General features: G+C 33.3%; 1 protein-coding gene across 1 annotated transcript in view; it reads left to right on the plus strand.

Moving 5' to 3' along the window:
- The window catches only part of LOC129218984 (uncharacterized), a gene marked incomplete in the record, with an annotated part of 259,059 nt that overhangs the window by 183,596 nt on the left and 50,684 nt on the right, over positions 1 to 24,779 (plus strand). Inside the window, 2 exon segments of the mRNA XM_054853306.1 lie at positions 12,992 to 13,184; positions 16,032 to 16,127. Of these exon segments, the coding sequence (XP_054709281.1) occupies positions 12,992 to 13,184; positions 16,032 to 16,127 (289 nt within the window).

Raw genomic sequence — 24,779 nt, forward strand, 5'->3', positions numbered from 1 at the left:
GTATGGATCATTCCACGTCAAATCGCGTAAATTAAGTAATCGGTCGTGCCGTCATGTGCCTCCGATTTTGTCCATTATTTTTTTACAAATAGATATCTATGAGAGAAGCCCAAATTAATATTTTTAGATTTTTTGAATAAAAATTACGATTTGGAGACATTTTTCAAAAATTCGATTTTTGATCATTTTTCAGAGTCACCGTTTTATCATGAATTTAGAAAAATCTCTCCAATTTCTTTATTTTTCAACCAATTAAGCTGAATTTTAGGGCTCAATCGATCTCAATTTTTGGACGATGTGCCAATGCCGATTGTTGGCCGAATGTTCAAAGACGGCAGATTATTTTCTATTTCAAATGGCCGATGGCCAATGGAAAAACCTCACAAATTCTGGCCGAAATATAGGTTTCAAAAAATTTTTAAAGAACAAAAATTGTTATGTACGTAGTAGAAACTGCTTGCAAGTCATATTTTTAAAAAATGAATTGATAAATAAATTTGATAGTTAAGGCCTCTGACACATTTATATTACTTATTTTTTTAATCAAAATGTTACATCGAAAATCACAGCAAAGTAGAGAAAAATACATGGGCCGCAGAAATATTTTTCAAACGGAAGAAAAGATGAGAGGAATTTAAAGGATTGTAATGAAGAATCACTCCAGTAGTTGGAAAAACTACATTTTTTTTTTTTTTTTTTTTTTTTTTTTTTTTTTTTTTGTAGCGAACCACAACTACAGCTACTTTAGTTCAAATGTAGTTAAATACAACTACTTTTTTCAAAATGCAGCGACTACAAACTACTTTTGAAATATAGTCGCTACTTCACGACTTTTTAAAAATTTAATAAATAAAAAGCATACACATACACACCGTTTGAGGATTGAATGAAAAAATTCAAAAAATAGTTTAGATTAATATATTGGCTCATTTGAACATGGAACATTACTAAAAATTGTTACTAAAAAGCCGATTCATCAATTCAAACATTTTTTATGGTTTTTAAGAATATTCCCTGCAAGAAAGGGTTTTAAAGTGGAAGAAATTCAACCTTCAATTTTTTAATCTTTTCCTGACAATAAATATTTAATTCAAGAAGTGCAACTCGGCTATTAGAAACTGTAGATAGATCCAGTCATAGTTTAATTTAAATTTTACATAGACATACATATACATAAAATTGATTTAGATGATGAAAAGCATCTTTTAAACAAAAGAGAAAAACTTTAATTTTCATTATTGTACTTTTAATTTAATAGAGACTTATATTTTGTAGGAATTAATTGATTGATTTTGAGCATCAAGCTAGGGGTCCGGACTTGGACCCCATCTCTTTTCTTTCGCTACTGCTAAAATGAAATAAAAGCATTTTAACATTTTACCGAAGAACCTCAAAACCTTAGAGCATTTAATAATGGAATTTTGTTATGTTAATATATCAACACTCAATGAGAAAAAAAAAAGAAAAAAGAAAGAAATAGGAAAAATATCCCAAACGGTACTACTATTTATGATCAAATATCAATAATTATCCGAAATATGAAGCATAACTAAAAATGCTTACTTTATTTCAAAGGGCAATTTTTAACAACAGCGGACTACTACGCGATTCGACTTACGCGAAATGACTGTATAGCGAGTTTTTCGCGGGTAACGAATTGTGAAGCTGACGCGAATTCCTCACCCTCAACACGAAAACTTTTGGAGCGGAAGCTCAGGGCTTAGGTATCACCTTCTTTCTTGGGTATTAAATATTAGTTTCGTGAATGAACTTTCCCTTTCGCATCACTGAAAGCTGAAGTTCCTCACACCGTACTAGTCAAAGCATCAGATTGTTGACGTGCAAATCGCCACCCTGCATCTTTTTCAGTCTAAATATGAAGTTGATGAAACACAATTTCACACACACACACACACACACCAGCGGGCTGTTTATCTCAAGTTTGAAAATGGGAGGAAAATCTGAAAGTTTCTGGCAATATGGAAATGTACAGATTTTCGATATGCTTGAACTAAAAGGAGAGTCAAATATAATTACTGTATCTACAGTACAGTACTGTTGTAGTGCTGCATTTTAGTGCTACATACCATACGTACCGTACGTACTGTTTCATTACATGCCATTCTCTACTATTGCTTTTGTGCATCCTAACAGCATTTTAATTCAATAACACAGCTTTTTTTAAGTACAGTAAAATTTCAGTTCTCTATGCTTAAATTCGGTAAAGTTAAGAAATGAAATAAAACAGTTTGAGGGGTGTTTTCAAGAGTTTAAAATAACTGGTAATCGTAATCCTAAAAAATCGTATGGATACCCTTTTCCACAACGTGAAACATCAACCTACGCGAGGAGTTTTGGAACGCAGCCCTCGCATAACAACGAGATTCCACTATTCTTGACCTATCGTTTTCGAGTTTCCTAAAATTGTTACCATAGATGAAGAGTAAAAGTTGCAAATAAAACGTGAACGTAAGAATTTCTACCTCTTTCACGTGAACTAATCAGGGTTGCCAGGGGCTGAAAGGGGCCTAAAAATGAGTAATTTACCTTCATCGAGTTTCCGAAAATTGTTGTCATAAATGAAGAGTAAAAGATGGAAATAAAACGCTAAACTAAGGTTGCCTACCTTTTTCGGCTCCCTGATCAGGGTGTTCAGGGGATAAAAGTTTTTCAACGAGGGAGATAATTTAACCCTCATCGAGTTTCTGGAAATTGTTGTCATCAAGGAAGAGTAAAAGCTGTAAATAAATCGCTAAAGTAAGGTTGCTTTATCTTTTTCCGATCCCTAACGAGGGTTATCAGGGGCTAAAAGGTGCCGCTATTCAAAGTTTCAATATTGAAACTTAGGACAACGGCAACCCTATGATTGGAGCACTTTTGCGTAGGCAACCCTATACTATTGGTTTTGTAATATTTTTACCTACATCTTTTACTTCCTTTTACAAAAAAGGAAGTATTGTATTCGCGAAAAAATTTTCACTCAAAATTCGGCTTTAATTTCCATTTTGCTCACACCCGAATTAATGTTCAGTTTTTTTTTTTTTTTTTTTCCAACCGACCACACGCGGATAAGTGCCTTAGGACGTATAGACACTCGAAATATTCATTTTGACATTCCCCGAGTTAATTACTACGACTTTTCCCCTGACGTTCGTATGTGGGTCATTCCATGCGAAATGAGCAAAATTCGTAAAAACGTGGTGGCCGCATGGTAACAGATTTTTATGAAATTTGGTTTACAGGTTCCTTTTATGCCTACATAAAAATGCCTAAAATATTTTTGCATAAATGCTAAATGTTGCACTTTTAAAGGCTTGTATCTTATTAACTATTCAATGAAAACATAAAAGTTATATGTTTCTGCAATATATGGAGTAGGGTAATCAATCTGATATCCGTAAAATTTTCAAAGTTATTATAGTTAACTTTTAACCGAGTTTCAAAAACTGAAAATATTTCATTTTTCTCATAATTAAGCATTTTACCTTTTAATCTCAATCTTAAAGGAATGCATTAGCTTTGATGAAATTAATACCCAATAATGTATTAAGTATCATAAAAGAAATACTTTACTTTTGAAGTTGTATTTTAACTCATTTGTCTTCAAAATCAGTTTTAAACTTAGTGACATTTTGTAAAATGATAATTTTCCCCTTCACGTGCACACAAAAATTCAAATGAGGGAAAATTCAGACAACTTTAAAAAATTTCAAGAATATAGAGCTATGTTTCTACTATTTGCTTGAAGAAACTCGAAATTAGTTTTTGATATCCAAACGTAAAATAAAATTCAGAAAAATAGCATTTTCTTTCTGTTTTATGGGTCAATCCATACAGTGTCGACGGATGGTTGCACTCAACCATTTTTTATTTTTTTGAAATTCATGTCCCTAAAAACTTTATATGAAAGAAACCACTTTTATTTTTTCTCTCAACTGGACCTTTGATTTTTTAGAGGTCATCAAAAGTGATTTTCGTACTCAAAAATGGGACTTTTAGACCTTTGCACGTAGCTGTAAGTTGATAATTAAAATAATGGCAAGTGGTTAAAGTTCAAGGCAAAATGTTAAAATTCTACTCATTTCAAAGGGGGATAACTCACGTAGGGGACGGAAACACAAAATGAAATACGGCAAAAACTAATCACTGGAACCATGCTAAAAAAGAATGTGTAACTGTTGCTGTGTGTTTGTGTACCCTTTATAGATTATTGCCCCTCAAAAATCGGGAAAATGACATTTTTAGACCCCTATAAACCAAAAGGGGATTGAATTAAAAATAAAATTTCCTGGCCAATTGAATATTTCATTCAAGTATTATACAAATATATGTTATACATATTGTTTTTTGTATTTGGTTTGTAAAAAAGATACAGGTCTTTGAAATTAAGCAATTTTGCTAGTATATTCACACACTAAAACAGAAATAAAAAGTGTGAAAACTTCATGGCACCTTCTTAAATTACGTATATTGTGCCCTATATAATACATTATACTGAAAAATTGTATTGTAATTTTCAAAATAATTAATTTTAATTTGATAACTTAGAAATATTTGGACATGAATGAGTAGTTTATACTGTATGGAACCTGTATGGATTGACCGTGAAATTACGAGAATTCAAAGAACTAGATAAACGACTAAATGATACAAAAGCAAGTAAAACTGACATTTATTTCAATTAAAAGAAATGTACATTTCAGCATGTACTTCATAAACATGCTTTTTAGAAAATGAAACACGAAAGAAAGGGTTAGTTTTGCTAAACTTACAAAATAAAAGGAAGTAACTAAGTAAATTTTACCTTAGTTCAAGTTACTTTAGTAACAAAAATACGCTGATACCAATGATTAAAATTTAATATCATCTAAAAGACACTTCAATACGTTATGTAAAACAATTGAGTAAATTTAGAGCATTCCCTTATCTTCAAAAAAAAAAAAAAAATCTAAAATAGAGGAAAAAATGAAATTTTTGAAAATTTTCGATTTTTTTAAGTACAATTTCGTCATCAAGAAATTCATAAACAGTTTGTAAATTAGAGCAAGTTACTTATAGATAGTTTTTCAATCTGAATCATTTTTACTGTTATTTTTTCATTAAAAGAGCTAGAAGAGTGATTTAAAATCTGAAGTAAATTGGCAAAATTTCAATCTTTGTTAATATCTCAGATTCAAAAAAAGATCCGAGTATTTTTTACTTTGCTCTTTCTCCATAGATATTTGTTTATAGAATACGGAAATAATTATTTTTTAAGTGTACGTTTATAACTTATGGAGTTATTGAGTCATAAACTGGCAGGAATGAACTCCGAAAATTTCGGCTTAGCGAAAGCATCAACTTCTCATTTCAATAACAAAGCAACAAACAGTTTTTAAACTTTCATACTTTGCATTTCCTCATAGATATGCATGGTTTACCTAAATAAAAATTTTCATTGAAATCTGTCACATGTCAGCCACAGCTGATTTGTTCATTTCGCATGGAATGACCCATGTACGTATGTATGTATATGCGTATGTGTGTATGTGCATATATATATATATGTCGCATAACTCAAGAACGGTATGTCCTAGAAAGTTGAAATTTGGTACGTAGGCTTCTATTAGGGTCTAGTTGTGCACCTCCATTTTTGGTTGCATTCGGATGTTCCAAAGGGGGGTCTTTTACACCATTTTGGGGGGAAATCAATGTTAATTTCAATGCAAACTCAAGTAGTGTTATAATTTATGCAAACACTTGGCAATATAGCGCCAAACTTTTAGCAGCCTAGTTTTGTCGCCAAATTGGCTACACATTTGGCGATATTTTTTTTTTTAATTTGGTTTCAATTTGGCCATTGTTGGTGATATTTAGAGAGTTAACTATTGAATCACATTAAAATTGCCAATAATGGGGAAAGAACTTTTAATTGGTGTAAAAGGAAGTCATGTGATGCACACATCAGCTCGTTTATATAACTTATGTGGAAACTCGCTAGGTAGGCAACCTTACTTTAACATTTTCTTTAGAGCTTTTACACTTCATTTATGACAACAATTTTTGGAAACTCGATGAGGGTAAATTACTCATTTTTGGGCACCTTTTAGCTCCTGGCAATCCTAATTAGTTCACACGCAACAGGTAGGCAACCTTACTTTAACGTTTTCTTTACAGTTTTTACTCTTTATTTATGACAACAATTTTCGGAAACTTGATGAGGGTAAATTACTTTTTTTTTTTTTTTCTTTTTTCTTTTTTTTTTTTTTTTTTTGAGCACTTTTTAGCCTCTGGCAACCCCTGCTTAGGGATCGGAAAAAGTTAGGCAACCTTACTTTAGTGTTTTATTTACAGCTTTTACTTTTCATTTATGACAACAGTTTCCGGAAACTCGATGAGGGGTAAATTATCCCATCATTAAAAACCTTTTATCCCCTAACAACCTTGATTAGGGAGCCGAAAAAGGTAGGCAACCTTAGTTTAGCGTTTTATTTCCATCTTTTTCTCTTCATTTATGATAACAATTTTCGGAAACTCGATGAGGGTAAATTACTTATTTTTAGGCACCTTTCAACCCCTGGCAACCCTGATTTGTTCACTTGAAAGAGGTAGAAATTCTTACTTTCACGTTTTATTTACAAATTTTACTCTTCATACATGGTAACAATTTTAGGAAACTCGATGAGGGTAGGTCAAGCCTAGTGGGATTTTAGACTGTAAGTAGAGATTCGACTGCATGTGCAAACGGCATCGATACCGAAAGCTTTTCGCTTATGGGGCAAAGTTTGCATGAAAGGGAAAAAAATTCCGTTATCATACGTGTCTATAACACTGTAATATTTATTGTTAGCCGGCCAGGACAGTTCAAAATCATCCTCTTGCATAGCATTTGCAGTAGCTTCTATTAGGTGGATATTTTTGGCCCAATAATCTCATTGACATCTAAAATGTTCATACACGGGACATTCTCTGTTGCCAGAAAACACACACGCGGTACTAAATTGGCAGTTATCGCTTATTCTTTTCTTTCTAAGCCATGCTCTATTCAAGGCGAATATCATGAAAGTTTCGATGCCGAACAAACTAATGGCGTCAAACAGATAGAATGTATGGCGTCAAAATAATATGACAGAAGTCAGCTCGTACTTTTCAGATTCTTATGAATCTGATTGGTGTGCGTTTTACCCGTACAAGACTTGCACATTAGTCCGATTCGCTTAAAAACTCGTTTTTTTTAAAACTTTTTTAAAAACTTTTTTTTAAAACTTTTTTTAAGAGAGTAATTTCCAGAAATCACTACAAACTATTTTTTTTTTCGTATCGAACTACAAGCTATTCTACTTTTCTAAAAAGTAGTGCGCTACACTACAAACTACTAAAAAGTGTAGCTACTACAGTAGCGTCGCTACTTGTAACGCTCTGCTTCCATCCACTAAGTCACACCATTACACTAGGAGTTAAAAGCTCAAAGGTAAAAACGGAAGTAAAACAATACTTTAACTAGAAATGTATTGCATTTCAATTAATTAAGATAATATTAGGATGGAAATCTAAAGTATTACTGTAGAAAAACATAATTTTAAAATCTTTCTGTAAAACAAAAACTTTAGGAAAATTTCCCAAAAATGTTTTATCGAAAATAAATAAAAATTGGGCCGCAGCCCAGAGAAGTAGTTCTTGAACTCAATTCTTTGCTTAGTAGCCACAATTGTGGCCTAAAATTACATTTTTGGAACTTCAGTTTTGAAAAATTGCTGCGGTTGAGTACTTAATCCCCACCTTTTCGTCTGCAGTTACCATCGATAGCCTACAATTACGTTTTCAAGACTTTAATTTAGGAAAAATTCCGGAAATCGGCTTTTAGATGAAAATAATTGGAGTTTTAAGAAATATTTTTTTATCTCACCCGTTTTATTTGCAGTTTTGTTGTTACTTTTTTTTTTTAGAACACTAACTAAAGCTAGCGTGACTTATAACAAATTGTTATTTCTGTACCTCAGAGCCAGACTAGCGTAAATCCAAAAAAATGCGATTTTCAAATGACTAGTGCATCGTATATTCCACGGAAAACGGTAATTTTGCCCTGCAGTGACGCCTCATATTTTAATAATCTTTATTTTATTTATAACTAGCTGCTTTGCCCGGTCCACCTTGATAATAAAAATTGTGTCAAGTGACGTATGTTCAACAATCAGGCGTAAAAAATAAGTAAAAAAACATCATGATTTCCCTTCCAAACAATAACGACAGATATTAAAATACTTTTAAGAAATTAAATCCAGATAGAGATGGATTTAAAATGCGTAACCATGGAAACACAAAATAAAATAACTTTAAGGAATGCGAAAGAAAATGGTTCACAATTTGAATGGAATCGAGGTTTTTTACACTTGATTTAAAAAGGCTTGTAACTTTTTTTCCTTTCGAGATAAAAGCTTATTTTTTCGACCATAGGTCGAGTTAGATCTGGAGTAAACAAGGTCGCTTTTTCCAATGGCGTCAAAAAGAAAGCTGTGGGACAATTCCTTCACTTTTTATTGATTTGGTTAATGAAGAAAGAAGTGCCTAAATTTCAGCTAAGCCTAAAAAAAATCGAGCTAAAAATGCAAATAACTCCCGCCGTAATAAAGTTAGAGCATTCAAACAAATTGCGTAGAACGCGGAAAATTCTACCCTTTCAAACGATATGTAATATTAATATGTGCAAGTAATTTTTCACCCCCATATTTGAGAACTTATGTGAAAATTGGACGTAAATTGGAATTAAAAAAGAACTACTCGTCGAATTTTATTCGAACTGGCCTGCAAACCTTCTCAGGGCTTAAAGGAACAAATTGTGAAAATTTCAGCGCAATCGACCGGGTAGTTCTCGAGTTCTGCGAGTTCAAACAAACAGACGCTTTTTGGGGACTTCATTTTATACTATGTAGAGATAAAATAAAGGTGTCAAATCAAAACCGCGTATAATCGAAACCGAGTAAAATAAACCCGCGTATAACGAGGGTCTACTGTAGTTCTTTTTTCCCCTGTTTTCTTCACAGATTAAAAAAAATATCCTGTTTTGAACGTTTCATTCCAGAAGTTTTTAAAGTAGCTAAAATGTAATTTCTAATTATAGGAACATTAAATATAAAGATGTTTTTACTTCATAAAATACTTTTCAAATGAAAAAAATTAACTGGCTTGTTAGCGCATATAATTGCTTTCATGTTTAAAATAAGTGTTTTAAACATTTTTTCACTGCTCTTTGTAGTAAAAATTTTTCAATCTTTTACTTTAAAATATGTAAATAATTTGGCCGAGCAAATACGCCAAAAATATATCGAAAGAATGGCAACTTCTCAAAATTTTCTTTTCGTAAATATGCTACGAATTCTCTCCTCCACTTGACCTTAATTTCCAAAAGAAATCGGAAAAGAACGGATACCTATCAAACCCGTTTGACGGGATATTTAAAGCCTTCTCTCCTTTAAATTATTCGAGTCGATTCTTAAAAAAAGAAGTTGTACCATTGCAGCGAAATTATTTTAGGGAAATCGGGTACGTTTCCTCGCAGATTTGTTGCTTGAGAAAAAAGTGCTTTGAGAAAATTCGTAGCCGCGACAATTTGCTGTGCGCATTTTTTATAAATTCAATACAAACGCAATTATTTTCAAAATGAAATTTAATTTGAAATTGTAAAATTTCATTTCTATGGTTTTCAAGCAGTGACCTTCAGAGTTGAATCTATGGGGGAGTAAGCCAGTGCGTTTGGCCCTCGTGGCAACTTCTGGGGTGCGGAAAATTTAACCTAATATTTCCGCACCCCAGAAGTTGCTTTTTTTTTTTTTTCATTGATACGGGGTGTAAAAACATGAAAGAGGATCGGCCAGGGGCACAATTATACATTTTTGACCTGGCTCGGAAAAATCAAATATATGGGACTGGTCGCATTGAAACCAGGGCTGCGGAGTTACGTAGAAAACTACCGACTCCGACTCCTGGATTTTGAAACTTCCGATTCCGACTTCAACTCCGACTTTTTATCTATTTATTTATTTATTTATTATCAATCCCCCCTCCCCCCATCATGGGAAGGTGGAAACCCCCTAAATAAAGATTGATATATTAATTCATTTTTATGAAATTTTAGTGTTGCATTTTATTGTGAACCTAAGATGCATGCATGCAATGTTAGAAACTCAATTTAAAAACAATTTTTCAATAGTTGCGAATTTTAAATTGAGATTTCTCAAAAATCCTATTTAAAAAAATGAAAAAGGATTAATTTCTTCCCCTTTTAATGTTTGGCAAATAAATGCTTATCACATCGTGAGCTTTCAATTTTTGAAAGCTGTAACTTGAGATAAAAAAAGCTTTCTTGAGAAGTCAAAAAAAAAAAAAAAACTTTCTCAAGAGGGGGACGTCCGCCCCGGTCCCGTGCCCCTGGGCGACACCTATCTAGTAAAAGACACCCTGAGTTAGTTTCAGAGATTATAAAGAATATAAATATTTCAATTCTAAAAATTTTCCCCACTACACCTCAAATTATATTTCATCTATAAAATTTCAACGAAAGTAGGGCAATAGCTTGCGGAAGGCTGAGTACATGCACGTCTGGAGCATATTTTGCATAAAATGCGGCGGTATACAGCTTTTTACGAATAGCTTTGACTATATTTCCACCTTGCTAAATTTTTAATTTAAATTAGCTGCGTCGCTCGGCTTTGCACGATACACTTCGAAAATAAAAGTTACAAGTTAAAAGTGACGCGTTTTCAACACTCTGGCTTGAACAAAACAGAAAAATCAGTAAAATTTTGCGGCAATCGGTAGATTGCGGGAAAATAACCAAAAGTAAACATTTTAAATCCTCCGATTACAGAAAAAGCCTTTAAAACAAAAGCAAGAATTTTACTTGTTCATATTCGAGAAAAAAAAGGCAGCAGATCTTTCGTCTCAATGATTTTCTTCAAAAGCTATGAATTTTAATAAAAATATTGTTGCTGAAAGTTGAGATGAAGCACTGAATAATAATTTGAATGGAGGAAAGCCTTCGAATAATACGGATTTTATGCCGAAATCTAAGTGTCATAATTAATGGATTTTAATTGATATCTTCGCTAATTATTATCGGAGGATTATGTTAAATAGCCAAACATATAAAGACGGGAAGATTAGGAATCCATCGATACCTGGTTCGATGGTCAGTTCACTGTCGTTCGGGAGAAGAAACTTGAACACTGATGATTACATAGATAGATACATAGATACATACATAGATACATACGCTTAGTTTTTAATTATATAAGATTGTATTAGCTGCTTCACAATTAACCTTGATATGAAGATTCTAGGATTAACTGCAACTAACCAAGTTGAAACTAAGAAATCATATACTTATTTTGTTCCAAACTTTTTAGTGAAAACCAGGCTTATAGAAATAGCATTTAGATTTAAAGAAGGTTAGATACATTTTATCAGATTTTTTGGATTTTTATTTGAATTTGCAAACACTCTCAGAAGTTTCCACCCGAGCTACGGGTCCCGACTTGCTCAAGCAATCTTTTACTATTTTATAACTGAGATCGAAGAAAAAAATATATTACTACTTTTATTTGAAAGTGATTACTTGAAAATGTTAGGCAGCAAAACCACTTGCTGACAGTTGCTATTAGTTAAAGAAAATTTTAAAACGAGGAAACTAGGGGACAGCTACATAAAGTTCGGTAAACAGTCAAGCCATTTGGTTACTAATGGCAGCTATTTTCTTTTTAGTAGACCTTTATACATGTAATCTAACGAATAGGTGGTCATTTTTTTGAAACTGACCACCTATAAAGTGAAAATTACAAAAAAAAAAAGAAGTCTGGAGTCGGAGTCGGAATATTTTCTAACGACTCCGACTCCTTTACCCAAAATCAGTCCGACCCCAGCTCTTTGACCCTCTCTCTCTGACTCCGACTCCACAGCCCTGATTTAAGCCCTCAACCTTGTAACATTCGTGACCCAGTTTGTAATCTTATTTTTTATCACGTCTCCCTCACAAAATAATAACTTAAATAATGATGCATTGTGAGTATTTTGACGCTAAAGCAACATTTTGTCTTAAAAATAAACCCCTGCAGTAAAACTGGGAAATCCCCAGCCCCCAAAAAAATAATAATAATAATGAACTACCACAGTTTTCATTAAATTTCAATGTTTTAGTTCAATATGAGTTTGAGCTCGCTGATGCTTGCGCCCTCCGATTTGGACTTATGGTGCCTCCTAGGGTGCCCCACAGGTTGGGAATCAATGGTTTAGTCTCATGAATATGTTTTTAAAAAAATCTGTGAGACCTGTGGAATAATTAAAACATTGCTAACTGCGAAAAGTCTTGACTCGGTTTCCCGCTTCCTCGGTTTTGAATCCGGCAATCCAATCGGTTAGAGGTTAGACCGCGGACTCGTGCAGGAAGCGTTATGAGTTCGCTACTGAACGGTCGAAGGTCCTCTGTATGATGTGGTAATGGTGATTCATCCAAATTAATCAGTGATGGTCACTCAAAGTCTTCCACGTTTTCAATGCATAATCAATAGCTTTGTAAAAATTGTTAAACAGGGGTTGTTCAGCTCCTGCTCTGAATCAGAATTACTAAAATGTTGATGTATGGCGTTTCTATCTCAATCCATCGTGAGTTGTCTGAGCTAAGGCAGACTTCCATCCACTTTGTGTTCGAATCTAAAGGAAGTCACTACTTTCTGCCTTAAATCGAGTCATATGAATATGACTCGATTAGGAATTCCTAGGATATTAGGAATTCCTAATATTTGAACTCAGTATTTCTAGTAGCATATATACCCACTACCATCAGCTTTCTCGATAAGTGATCGTCGACTAGTTTCACTGATATCATTCATATCAAATCATATTGTTTTTTTTTTTTTTTTTCAAATCGTAAGCTTATCATATCCGGAACAACTAACCCAACGACAAACTCTTGAAACAGTCCTAAAACCCCAACAAATCTAATATCTTTATTCCTTTTTAGCAACAGCAATCACGTGGGTCAGCCTGTGACGTCTTCAGAGGGTTTCTCAACTTTAGACGAAATAGAGCACCAAATCCAAAACCTGGGTACTCTGACTCGGTCTCGAAATGAACAGAAGCGAAGAGAAGCTCTCTGGGATTTATTCCAAAGCGAATGCATGTTCCTTTACGACCACCTTATGGTACTCAGAAATGTAAGTCTCCACTACTTCTTCGGAACAACATATGTATAGAAACAAAGGCAGGCGGCACATTATGAAGCCTTTAGCGAAACCCAACGATCTACCAATACATTTCGCTGAACAGGCCGAGCACGAAGTACTACCCCCCCCCCCCCTCTTCCTCCTCAGAAAAGTATCACTGGAGACATAAAGCTAGAAAATGTATTCCGAAACATTAGGACATGTCAGAGAAAAAAATTGTTCTCGTCAATAACATTGCTGTCCTGATGGTTGAGAATCACAACGGACCCATATGTCTCTTAATACACCACCGCATACACCACTGGGGAGGAGGGAGGGGAATAGTTTTTCGAAGAATCATATTGACAATGACATTCTTCTCGTTTTTATTCTAAAAAAAAACAATAATAATAACTAAAGATAAAAACTATGATTCTGAGTTTAAACTGCATTATTATTATTGTCAAATGGATGCCTCAGTTGCCAAATCGATTAACTACACTTTTTTAAACAATCCTCATTTCTGCTTTAATAGTGCTTAATCAATGCTTAGCATGTGAATTTATATTAAACTTTTGGTTCAGTACATTTCTGATCCTGCGATGGCAGAAAATGTAACACGAGCGCCCATTCACTACTATGTAAAACGCTATCTTTTTCATCATTTTTCTCGACTTTTTGTTTCATGGAGTTAATCGATTTGGCAAGTGAAGCATCCAAATGTTAGGAAGAGTTGTGTTTCAGTTTTTTAGTGGCGTATCCAAAAATTCTGGGCCGTAGGCATGGGCACGAGTTCGAATCCCGGTTTTACGTGGATATTTTGATCGGTATAGCCGTGACCACCGAGATAACGGGCCACGACTAGCCTCCTTCCTCCTAAGTCCTCGGGGGCCACGGTGTAGCACTCCTTCCGATCATGTCCCATCGGTTCGGAAATTGCAGCTTCAGATCTTTAGGAAATCATTTTGTACTTTGTGCTGGGCATTCAGCAAAAAATAAGAGAGCAAGTTGGATGATCGTTATGTTGCAACCCAAGAAGTTCATAAGAAATATAATAAATATTTTTACACTCACAAGTAAAAATTATAAATAACTTATTTTATGATTTTTACGTTATCGTTTATCATTTTTACAAAGTAGGGGCATGTGGGATGAAGTAAAATAGCGCGGCGAAGTGGTATAGTGAAATACGAGGGGGTATCAAACAGTAAGGTAACAAATCCAATCAAAGAAAACGTTTATTCACGAATTAAAAAAATATATACAATGTAGGAAGGCACAGGTACATATTACTTCTTTACATAGTCACCATGCTTATCGAAGCATTTGTTGCATCGGTACACTAAACCATCGAAACCGGCACGGAAGAAATCCGCGTCAAGGTTGTGCAACCACATCAAGACGGCTTGCTGAACCTTAGCATCAGTTCTGAAATGCAGACCTCCCAAGTGTTTCTTTAACTGTCCGAAGACATGGAAATCACTTGGTGCGAGGTTGGGACTGTAAGGAGGGTGGTCCAAGATCTGCCACCGAAAACGCTCTAACAAATCGCGCGTAGTTGTGGCCGTATGCGGTCGGACATTGTCGTGCAACAACATTACGCCTGTCGTGAGCAGTCCCGGCGAATTGCCTCTTGCAATCGACCCAGCGTGTTACAGTAACCGTATCACGCTTCTTTTTTCAATTGCGGACCATGCTTTCGTCAGGGCCGTCATTTTCTAACTCAAATAACGTCATGTTCTACCAGCTCCATCTACCGACACCGTTTGAATACTGTGACTGTTTCCGTTACCTTCAGAGGGATGTTTATTCATACGGATAATTTGCACACCCGTCAGAGCTCTTGTTACCTTACTTTTGATACCCATACTACACTACTTTAGCGCATCCTATTGGGTAACATTTTAAATATGTTGTAACACATGAAGTACACTCCAGTTAGGAAAAAGTTACCTCTGAAAATCAAAGCATGTGATAATACAAGCAACTTTCAAAACTTGATACGTATTATAAGATTGTGTTGTAAGTCAAAAATTGTTTTTGCTGTAATAAAATTATAATTTTCTTATTTATAGCATTTTAAATATTAATTGAGACCTACTAATATTCGGTGCAGTGTTTATTTATTTTATACTCAGATTATTTTTATTTTAAATGTTTTGTACAACTAGACAAATGCGAGGCAAAATGAAATAGTTTATTCGTTTACTTATTCATTTTTTAATTAATCACTTAGGTACTCAGTAATTAGTTAATTCCTCAATTTATTAATTCACTTATTTGTTCATTCACTCACTTATTCTCTTATTTATTCACTGTTTTCTTCACCAAGTTATTATTTTTAATGTATTAATTAAGTTATTTTTATTTATTCATTTATTGTTGAATTATTTATTCATTTATCCATTTCTTCATTCAATCAAAATAATTTTTACTACTTTAAATGGAAAATATTTCGTTTGAAAAATATTTGTATCTTTCACTTTGCCCCATAAGAAAAAAAGTGAAAATGGAGGTAATATAAATGGAGGCTTATTTGGGGGTACAAATTTACTGCCAAAAATGAAAAATAAAGTTTCCATATAAGTTTTATCATAAAAATACATTTCTCTTTCTTTGAGTATTGAAATTTTCGAAACAAATTTGTTTATTTTCAGAAAAGTAAGCTATCTTACTTTAAATGTCAAAAGAATGTTTCCGAATAAGAAGCAGATCAACGTTCTATATCTACGCATATTTATTTCTCTCATATACTTTCGTATGCTAGGCATCTTATAAACTGACAACCTGTTCTCAAAATGTTTATATTTAAAGCTTTATCTTCATTACAGTCACTATGCCTGTCTCATTGCAATGCAGGTTTTTATGGAGCCTCTTAAGAAAATCCAGGTGGAAGGTTTCGCCATGTTTGCTGAACCTGAAGTCCTCTTCGGAAATCTTGACGAACTCTGCTGCGTAAGTTTATGTTTTACTTTTTAACCATTAGGAAGTTTCCGAAAACTTCAGTGGAAAAAGTATCTCGACTTAATTAAATTCAACTTTACTCCTCAAATCAACATGGAAGCGCTTAGCCTGAGAATTTAGTCTCAAAGGGGCTATATACTAATAAATTAGAAAAGAGATGACATAAGTATAAAAAACTTTTTTCGTGTCGTCACCTCAGAACAATAGTAGGATATCTTTTACTATTGTTTCTGGAATAGGAAAGTTGCAACCTATTAAATATTCCTATTTTGACTTTTGGATATTGTTAATTGACCCTCAAAACTCAAAAGTTCACCATCGCGGAATTTTAAAACACCATGATTGATTTTTCGAGCTGTTCTGAAACGTCACGAGCTTACGTCACAGGGCTCTAGGGGGGCAGCCTTTCGCGGAAAATCCCCTGTTGTCGCTAAGGGCATTTTGAGAGCGCCGATCTTTTCATTTTTAAGAAATTTAATAATCCTTTTCAGCATTTTCAACACACTATGGAGGTCAGATTCGTTAAAGCATAGTCTAATAATCTTCCTGAAGGAAGATCAATGATGGTGTTCGAATATTTCCGAGAGAATGAGAGATTTAATGTTCCAGAAACGCGATGCCAAGTGCGTCTTAAACGGAGCCAACTGCACTTACGTCGTTTTCTCCTTGTCCGCTGAAGCAGCGGAAGTGCGGATGACTTCACTTCCTGAGCCATTTGACGTCACATTCACTTGAACTTTAAAAAATGTTTTTAAAAAAACTGCTTATCCTATTGCAAAATTTTTTTTACCGATGATATTCATACATGTTATTCTATCATATAAAAATAAAATTGAAAAATCGAAAAATTCCCTATTAGATGTCTTACGGTTGCTCTGAGGCGACGATGTGATGAAGATGCATCTGAATTTTACGCCATACATCCTCTAAACCTGGTACTGAAAATTTCTCAAAATATGTAGGAGGAAGGCAAAAAAGCTAAGCACCGCTCCACAAGGTCCTATTTTCCAAAACTTCGCCACAATTTCTGTGTGACCTATAGTTTCATTGTCATTTTTCTAAATTCTGTAATCAATTCTAAAGCATTTTTCTTTTTTAACTTACAACTGAAAACAAAAGTGGTAGCATTCCTAATAAATAATAATTACTGAAGCGTATGATGTAGATAAAAATAACAAAACTCTATCCAATATTGGAAACCAGATGTGTGTAAAATATTGATTCAGATTAATGATACGTTTGGGGATGCTCCTACAAAACAACCAATGCATAATACAGTGAAACCTGTGTATAACGATACTGTCTATAACGATAACCTGTCTATAACAATATTTTTTTTTTTTTTTTTTTTGGCCCCAACAAAATGTCAGCATGAATAATCAAACTGTCTATAACGATAACCTGTCTATTACGACTATAATTTTTTTAGGTCCCAACAGTATCGTTGTAGACAGGTTTTACTGTACTTCATTAATAGCAATGTATGCAGTATGTGTTAGAAACTTTGTGCAGTCAATCTTGGAATGACATCAAAGACGAGAATCAAAGAAGAATCACCGATTGACGTATTATATCCTAAAAGTTTTAGAAGGCAGGGCTGAAAAACTACCTGGTTTGATGAGAAGTGATAGCAGAAGTATACATAAAAGTTGCTGTCTTGTCGCCAACGTTTGCTACATTTAAAGTTTCTCCGTTTAATGGGCTACATAATGGAAAGAAATCGCAAAAGTCAATAAGTTTTAAGATCCCAAAAAAGGCCATCCAAATGGGCACTGTTTCTGGTGTAATTAAAGTTAAGGTGTTACCACCGCCATCACTTCTCGTGAAATAGACAATAGGTGTCACGTTAGGATTTATACTACCTGTTGTAATTATAGGTCAAAAAAAAAAAGTTTCGGATTACTCTGTAGATTTCAAGCGTCTGAACCTTGTGTTCGTATGACTGAAACCACTTCACTGTTTTGCCCATACACCGTGCGAATCTCGCAAACGGGGACACTTTTTATCTGCTCGTACATAGCTTACTTTTCAGTAATCTTATTTTCTTACAGCAATCTACGGATTTGTTCGGCTTTTTCACATTTTTTTACTTTGAGTGTTTTTAATAGATGTCTGTAATGTGCAAAAACTGCCAAAAATATGTTTATTTTTGGCCACAATATTGCAGGAAAATGAAACAGTTACGTGGTTATCAGGACAATAATACAATATTTACAGCAGAAAAAAAAAATAAATAAAAAACTTCTGAGGGTTGTTCCACTCATCTTTCAGCTGATTGCATATCAAGAAATATCAGCCCTATTTTTTGACAAAAAATTTAAAGTTATATCAAGAACTTCTAGGATTTCCAAAAATCAACCATCTTTCAAACTTTGGCATAAGAAACTCTGCTTAAGCCAGGGGTTCGCAAAGTGGGTGCTATGGCACCCTGGGGTGCGGCAGGGGGTCGAGAAAGGCGAGGAATGCCGCGAAGTGTCCATGATATCAATAGTATACATATGTAATATAGAGATATAGGCTAGAAAACCGGGGAAAAATTCTAATATGTACTTCAAAAGGTGTCGCGAATCGGAAAAGTTTGGGAACCCCAGGCTAAAGCCATATCTACAAAGCTATGTTCTAATACAGGTAAGTATTCGTCTATGCTATCTTTTCACCATAAAACCATCCAAAAATATGTAATAACTCAAAAAAATTGCAAACTTTCCATTTTCAACTTATAGAAGTTTTCAGAAAATATCTCTAATTGTTCCGTAGTAATTTAAAGAATTTGGATGTTTCAAAGGTGCGCCATTTTTCCCCCATATACTTTGTGACCTCCCTAATTAATTTCTCAAAGGGGGGGAGTGAAAGGGCAATTGACCCCTCTTGAGCCCCTTAAATGACGGGCCTGTGCACCGACTAATCAAATTGCAATTCTTTATTGCGAAAACTTGAACTTTTCAGAAACGAATTAAAGTTTTATTTTTATTTTGGATAATTTTTGACGCTAGAGCATTGGAGTTCGGTGGAATAGCTTATTTCCCATACATCACACAATAAATTTCTCCACAACTGATAAGCTAATAAATACTTCAGAGTAATAATTTCCGGTAGAAACACCGCATCGGCGTAATCGCCGCACCCGAAAAAAAGGTCAAAAAATGTTTAAATGCTTAGAAACGCCACATCGCTGATCGCCGCCACTTAAAAAGATGATTAACTCAACCACGGTATATAAGGCTAGCAAATACCCAATAAAAAGTATATTCAAAGAAAGAATAGAAAGAAATTACCGTATATACTCGCGTATGGCGCTATCCCTAACTTTTGAAGAAATTAAGAAAAAAAAAATCCCATTTTTAAATCGATCCCCGATTTTTGCAGAAAAATCGGGAATCCTATTTCTGCGTGAAAAAAGTTCGTTTTCGCGTTTTTCTAAAATAGTTTAAACGTTTAATAACTAGCATTTTATTTAGAGTGTCAAAACACGATAGTAGAAACTAACATTATTTAGAGTGTTACAAAAATTTACTGGAAAGAGTGAGAAAAAACAAAATAGAAACCTTCGGATATAATTCGGTGTCTTCAGCAGGAACAGCCCTTCTCTAGTAGTTTAAAAGTTTTCTAATCTGCAATCTGTTTACTAAAATAAATAAATTACGAAAAAGTTTAAAGAACCCAACTTTGGTTAAAATAGAGTTGCATCGAACTTTCGGTTGGTATTCGATGTACTGCATATTCGGCAGAAAAACCGCCTAATTGGTTCGGCAATTAAATAGTAAAAACATTTAAATATTCGATGATTGCTTAGAGAAACATATTTTTATGCCTTGAATGAAAGTTATATTATGGCACCACAGTAAACATTAATTCAAATTGTCACAAATTGATTTTAAAGAAAAAACACTCAGATGTTAAAGCTAAATTTTGTTGCTTTTTAATTTATACTTGACATATTACATTACACTTACTGTTATAAACTTGTTGAAACATAGCACAGTAACCAGTTGAAAACACCCTAACATTAAGTAGTAATAAATATATATAAAGTCAATTCGTCAGTTTATTACTACTTAACATTAACTGCTGATTGTTGATATAAAATACGCAGCTTCAAGAAAAAAAAGGGGGAGGTGAATGGAAAAACACTTGGTTATTAAATTTTGCAGAACTTCAATTTCTAAAGTGTTAAACCATATGTAATGTTAAATATGATGTAAAACAACTTAATTAAATTTAATCATGGTAAGATGCATCGAATATTCGGTTGGCATCCGGTATACTGCATATTCGACCGAAAAACCGAATATTCAGTTCGGCCGAATACTTCAACACTCGGCAACCGAATAGTAAATACATTTAAATGCTCGATAGTTGCTAAACAAATATAAATTGTTATGCAATAAATAAAAGTTACAGTGTATTACTGTAGTACAAAATTAATTCAAATTGTTACTTTGTAATTTTATCACATTCAAAGTTTTTTTAATGTAAGAAAAAATTCATAGGTTGAATTTAAATTTTGTTGCTTTCAGTTTTTCTTAAATTTTATGACACATTGCATTAGCCTTACCCCCAAAGCACAATACTTGACGATGTTCTGCAATGTAAAATCATTTGACCAAAATTGTTCAGCAAGTACTTCAAGCATTGTATGCACAAGCAACCAACGTGATCTTTTCCACAAATCGGGAGCCCTAAATCAAAATCGTTTCATACAGGAGTTTTTTTTTTTTTTTACTTTTTAAAACTTTACTGCTGCTGCATCTCTGTGGAACCTAAACCGATTGAGATTCTCCAAAAATGTTTTACATGCTTGCTAAAATGCATAAAAAGAGCAAAGATACAAAATTTTCTAAGATATTAAAATAATGTTAAAAAAATAATAAATTACTTAAATAATAAGTAAAATGAGTCGAGTTAGGGTAGCAAATAATAAAACACTTAAAAACTTTCTAAATAACTGAATTATTTTCTGGATACAAAAGGATTGAAATCTCAAACAAGACACGTAATTTTCGGCGATAGACGTTGGAATGTATAAAAAAAAAAGTTTATGGAGGAAACTGCAGTGGATGAGGGTCGATTGAGGGAAAAACCAAAAGCGTTAGAAAAATCAGAATCTTTTCAGATTTAAAATATGAAATTTCTGCAGAAGCTTTGCGCAAATTCTGTAGATTTCTTTAAGTTCAAAGTAAATCTTAAATTCCTGCAGATGATTTATCGAATTCAACATTTTTTGCGAGTTTTCCGCCGAATTATTGTAATTTCCAAGAATTTTAGATTTAATGGTATTTTAAAGATATCTGCAGACTTTTTGAAAAATTTTATCTTGAGTTGGAAGATATTTGCAGAAAAACTGCAGTTTCTGCAGAAATTTCACAGAAATCTGTAGAATTTCTGCAGAAAATTTGTGAGTTTTTTCTCTCACATTTGAGTAGCATTGTTCTGCAGCTCAGGCATCAGTTCTGCGACGTGCGTCGCAAATTTAGTAGTATTCTGCTTTGGGGAGCCTTACTATTACAAATTCATTTAAATACGACACAGTAACCAGAGAAACAAAACTCATAATGTTGATTAACAAGAAATATATACAGTCAATTTATTACAACTTAAAATTAACTGCTAATTTTTTATATAAAATATGCCGCTAAAAAACAAGGAAAAACACTCGGATATAAAACTTTGCAATATTTAAATTTCTAAATTTTTTACACCATATGAAATATTAAATATGGTTTAAAAACAACCTAATTAAATTTAATCATTGGAATCAAAGTTAAAAAATTCGTTATCAGTTTCTGAAGAGACTAAGATACCAGAAAATCACTTAGTTGTAATTTAACGATATTTTAATCAACTTGGGTTCCTATTTGTCTATAAAGTAAACGAAAATTCTTTATTTATGGCATAACATATTATCATGATTATCAGCTATCAAATCATAGATCAGGAAGGAAATTAATTATCCATGTATGCTGAATTGCAGATAAACATAAACCAAAACAGCCATTTACCATGTTAATTTGTTTTTGCTTTTGGAATGATTTATTTTGAATTAATAATGTGGATAAATTTAAGATGTGAAACAGAAATGCTTTCCACATATAATATGTATAATGTGGAAATATATTTCCACAATAGAGAAACATTTTCTATTTTAAGTTAGTTAAAATTCAAATACTACAGTTAAAGGTTTTTAATCAAGTATTCGATATTCGGCCGAATATTCGGTTCGAATTTTAACTGAATATTCGATGATTGGCAAAGTATGGTACTAGATGCATCTCTAATTGTAACCTAAGTTTAATAAACCTTCGCATTTAACGAGAAAAAAATAAAAATATCTGGTTCGAATATTCATGCCTCAATTTTAATGATTGATGATATAATTTATCAGATAGCAAAGAATTTAACATAGCAAAAAATCACTTGAATCAATTGTAATTTGCAATATTTTAAGCAACTAGAATATCTATTTGTTAGTAACGTAGATAAAAGAGTCATCACTTACGACATTTCATCAGGGTTCGAAAATATCATGAAAATATCCGATATTTCGATATACTGTATCCGATATTTTTTATCAGCACAAACTAAAGTCTTCAAAATAGTAAATGCATCCTCAAATCACTCTTTATGTCCTTATAGTATTACTACAATATGTAGACTTAAAATTAAGGTATCTTTCATTATTTATATCTAATATTTAATTTTACATTTTTATCAATTTTAATGGAGTTAATTTAGCATTAGCTGATTTGTTCATTTTTCTTGTGCTAGCTGCATTTAGAGTTACGATTCAGAAATAAAAAATATGCATTAGTCAGTGCACTGCATAGTCATAAAACATTTTTTTTTCTTACCTATGTTTACTAGGGTCTGGTGGGGGAAAGTGGTCAATGGGGTAAAGTGGTCATAATTCAAATAAATGGCTATACCTTAGAAATAAATGTTCGAATGAACGTGAAAATTTTATTTTAGAGTAGTGCAGTTAGAAACTACATTTTGAATACAAAATTTTAAAACTGAAAAAATTTTATTTGGTAAAAAAAAATATTTTGTGTGATTATGTATTTTTTAAAAATATAAACACCTTTTTTAACTTCCTTGGGAAATTTTGTTTGTTAGAATTATAAACAGATTGACTGCGCAGGAAGCTTCCTACATGTCTCAAGAACTCATACTCATTAGCAGTTAGCTGAATCTATTTTGAATAATTTTTTAGAACAATTTTAGTAAGATGGGGTAAAGTGGTCATAATATTAGCCTTAACGAATATTGTTCTTTTAAAATCACTTAATCTTTAAGTATAAGGCAGATATAAATTAAATATTAATTTCACTTAATATGTATTGTTTTTACAGTAAACAAGGTTACATATATATGAGTATATGCGCATGCATACGCATACACTCGTGTAGGCACGTATATATACGTATTCACATAAATGCACCAATAAACACGTATTTGGGTGTCTCGTAGTATTTTTTATCTATACAGATATACATTCGACTATACACGTATATACCCGCTTATACTCGTACATATACGAACACTTATATACTCAGGTAGACACGACCTATATACGCGTACGTACTCGAGCTGACACTTGCATACTAGCATATGATATATATGTATGCAGGGTGAATTTAAACTCTTGAGCAAATTTTTAAAAGGTGTTAGAGAGGAGGATAAGAAGTAAGAATCATAAGAAACATATGGCCACAAACTCAACGCTGACGCGCTACATGCACGCAAAGCCAGAATTTAATGAATGCAAAACAGTTCACAAATTTATTACAAAAAAGACAATTTTACACAACGACTTAAGAAAGTTTTAAAGTGATTGATGAAACTTGCGGCCGGCATCTGTAATACATGCGTCACAAAATCACTCTGTTGCAGTTACGAGACTCTTGAAAAACTTTCATCAGTCGCTGCGCCTTTGTTGCGATGCGTGTATTAGAGCTACTACAGGCCTTACTTTTTAACAACTTTTTAACTGTCTAAATATTTCTTAAGAACTAAAATGTCGGGTAAAATCATCTTTGTGTAACAAATTTGTGACCTGTTTTCATTCCATCGATTTCTGGGTTTGTGTGCATGTAGCGCGTCAACGACCATAAGTTCCTTATGATTCTTTGCTTCTTATCCTCCCCTTTCACACCACTTAGATTTTGCCCAAGATCTTGGATTCACTATGTAAGCATTCATGTATATTAGCGGATATACTCGTAGATATACGTGGTTACATGTACTGGTGTTTACACGTAAATGTACGTATATACGTCTAACAAGTATAGAATCGTGTTTACACGTAAGCATCGTATATACTCTTGCTTCCACATATATATACGTGAGTAGACACGTACCGAACACGCACTGGATATAACCACGAATTCACTCGTGTATACCCGTATATGTATATGTAAGTACACTACTGGCCGTTAAAATTGCTACACAAAGAAGGAATAGTCTGAATGAAACAAAATTTTGCACACATGATGGCTACATTGGCACTAGAAAACTATGACAAAATGAAAGCCAAATGATCACTTATTACTGGAAAAATCTCACATGAATGGAGGTTTAAGTACCCTGTTGCGCCACCTCTAGTTGGAATTTAAGAACCGATACGGTCGAGCATTGAGTTACAGC

Source organism: Uloborus diversus, chromosome 1, assembly GCF_026930045.1.
Source record: "Uloborus diversus isolate 005 chromosome 1, Udiv.v.3.1, whole genome shotgun sequence".
Taxonomy (NCBI): Eukaryota; Metazoa; Arthropoda; class Arachnida; order Araneae; family Uloboridae; genus Uloborus; species Uloborus diversus.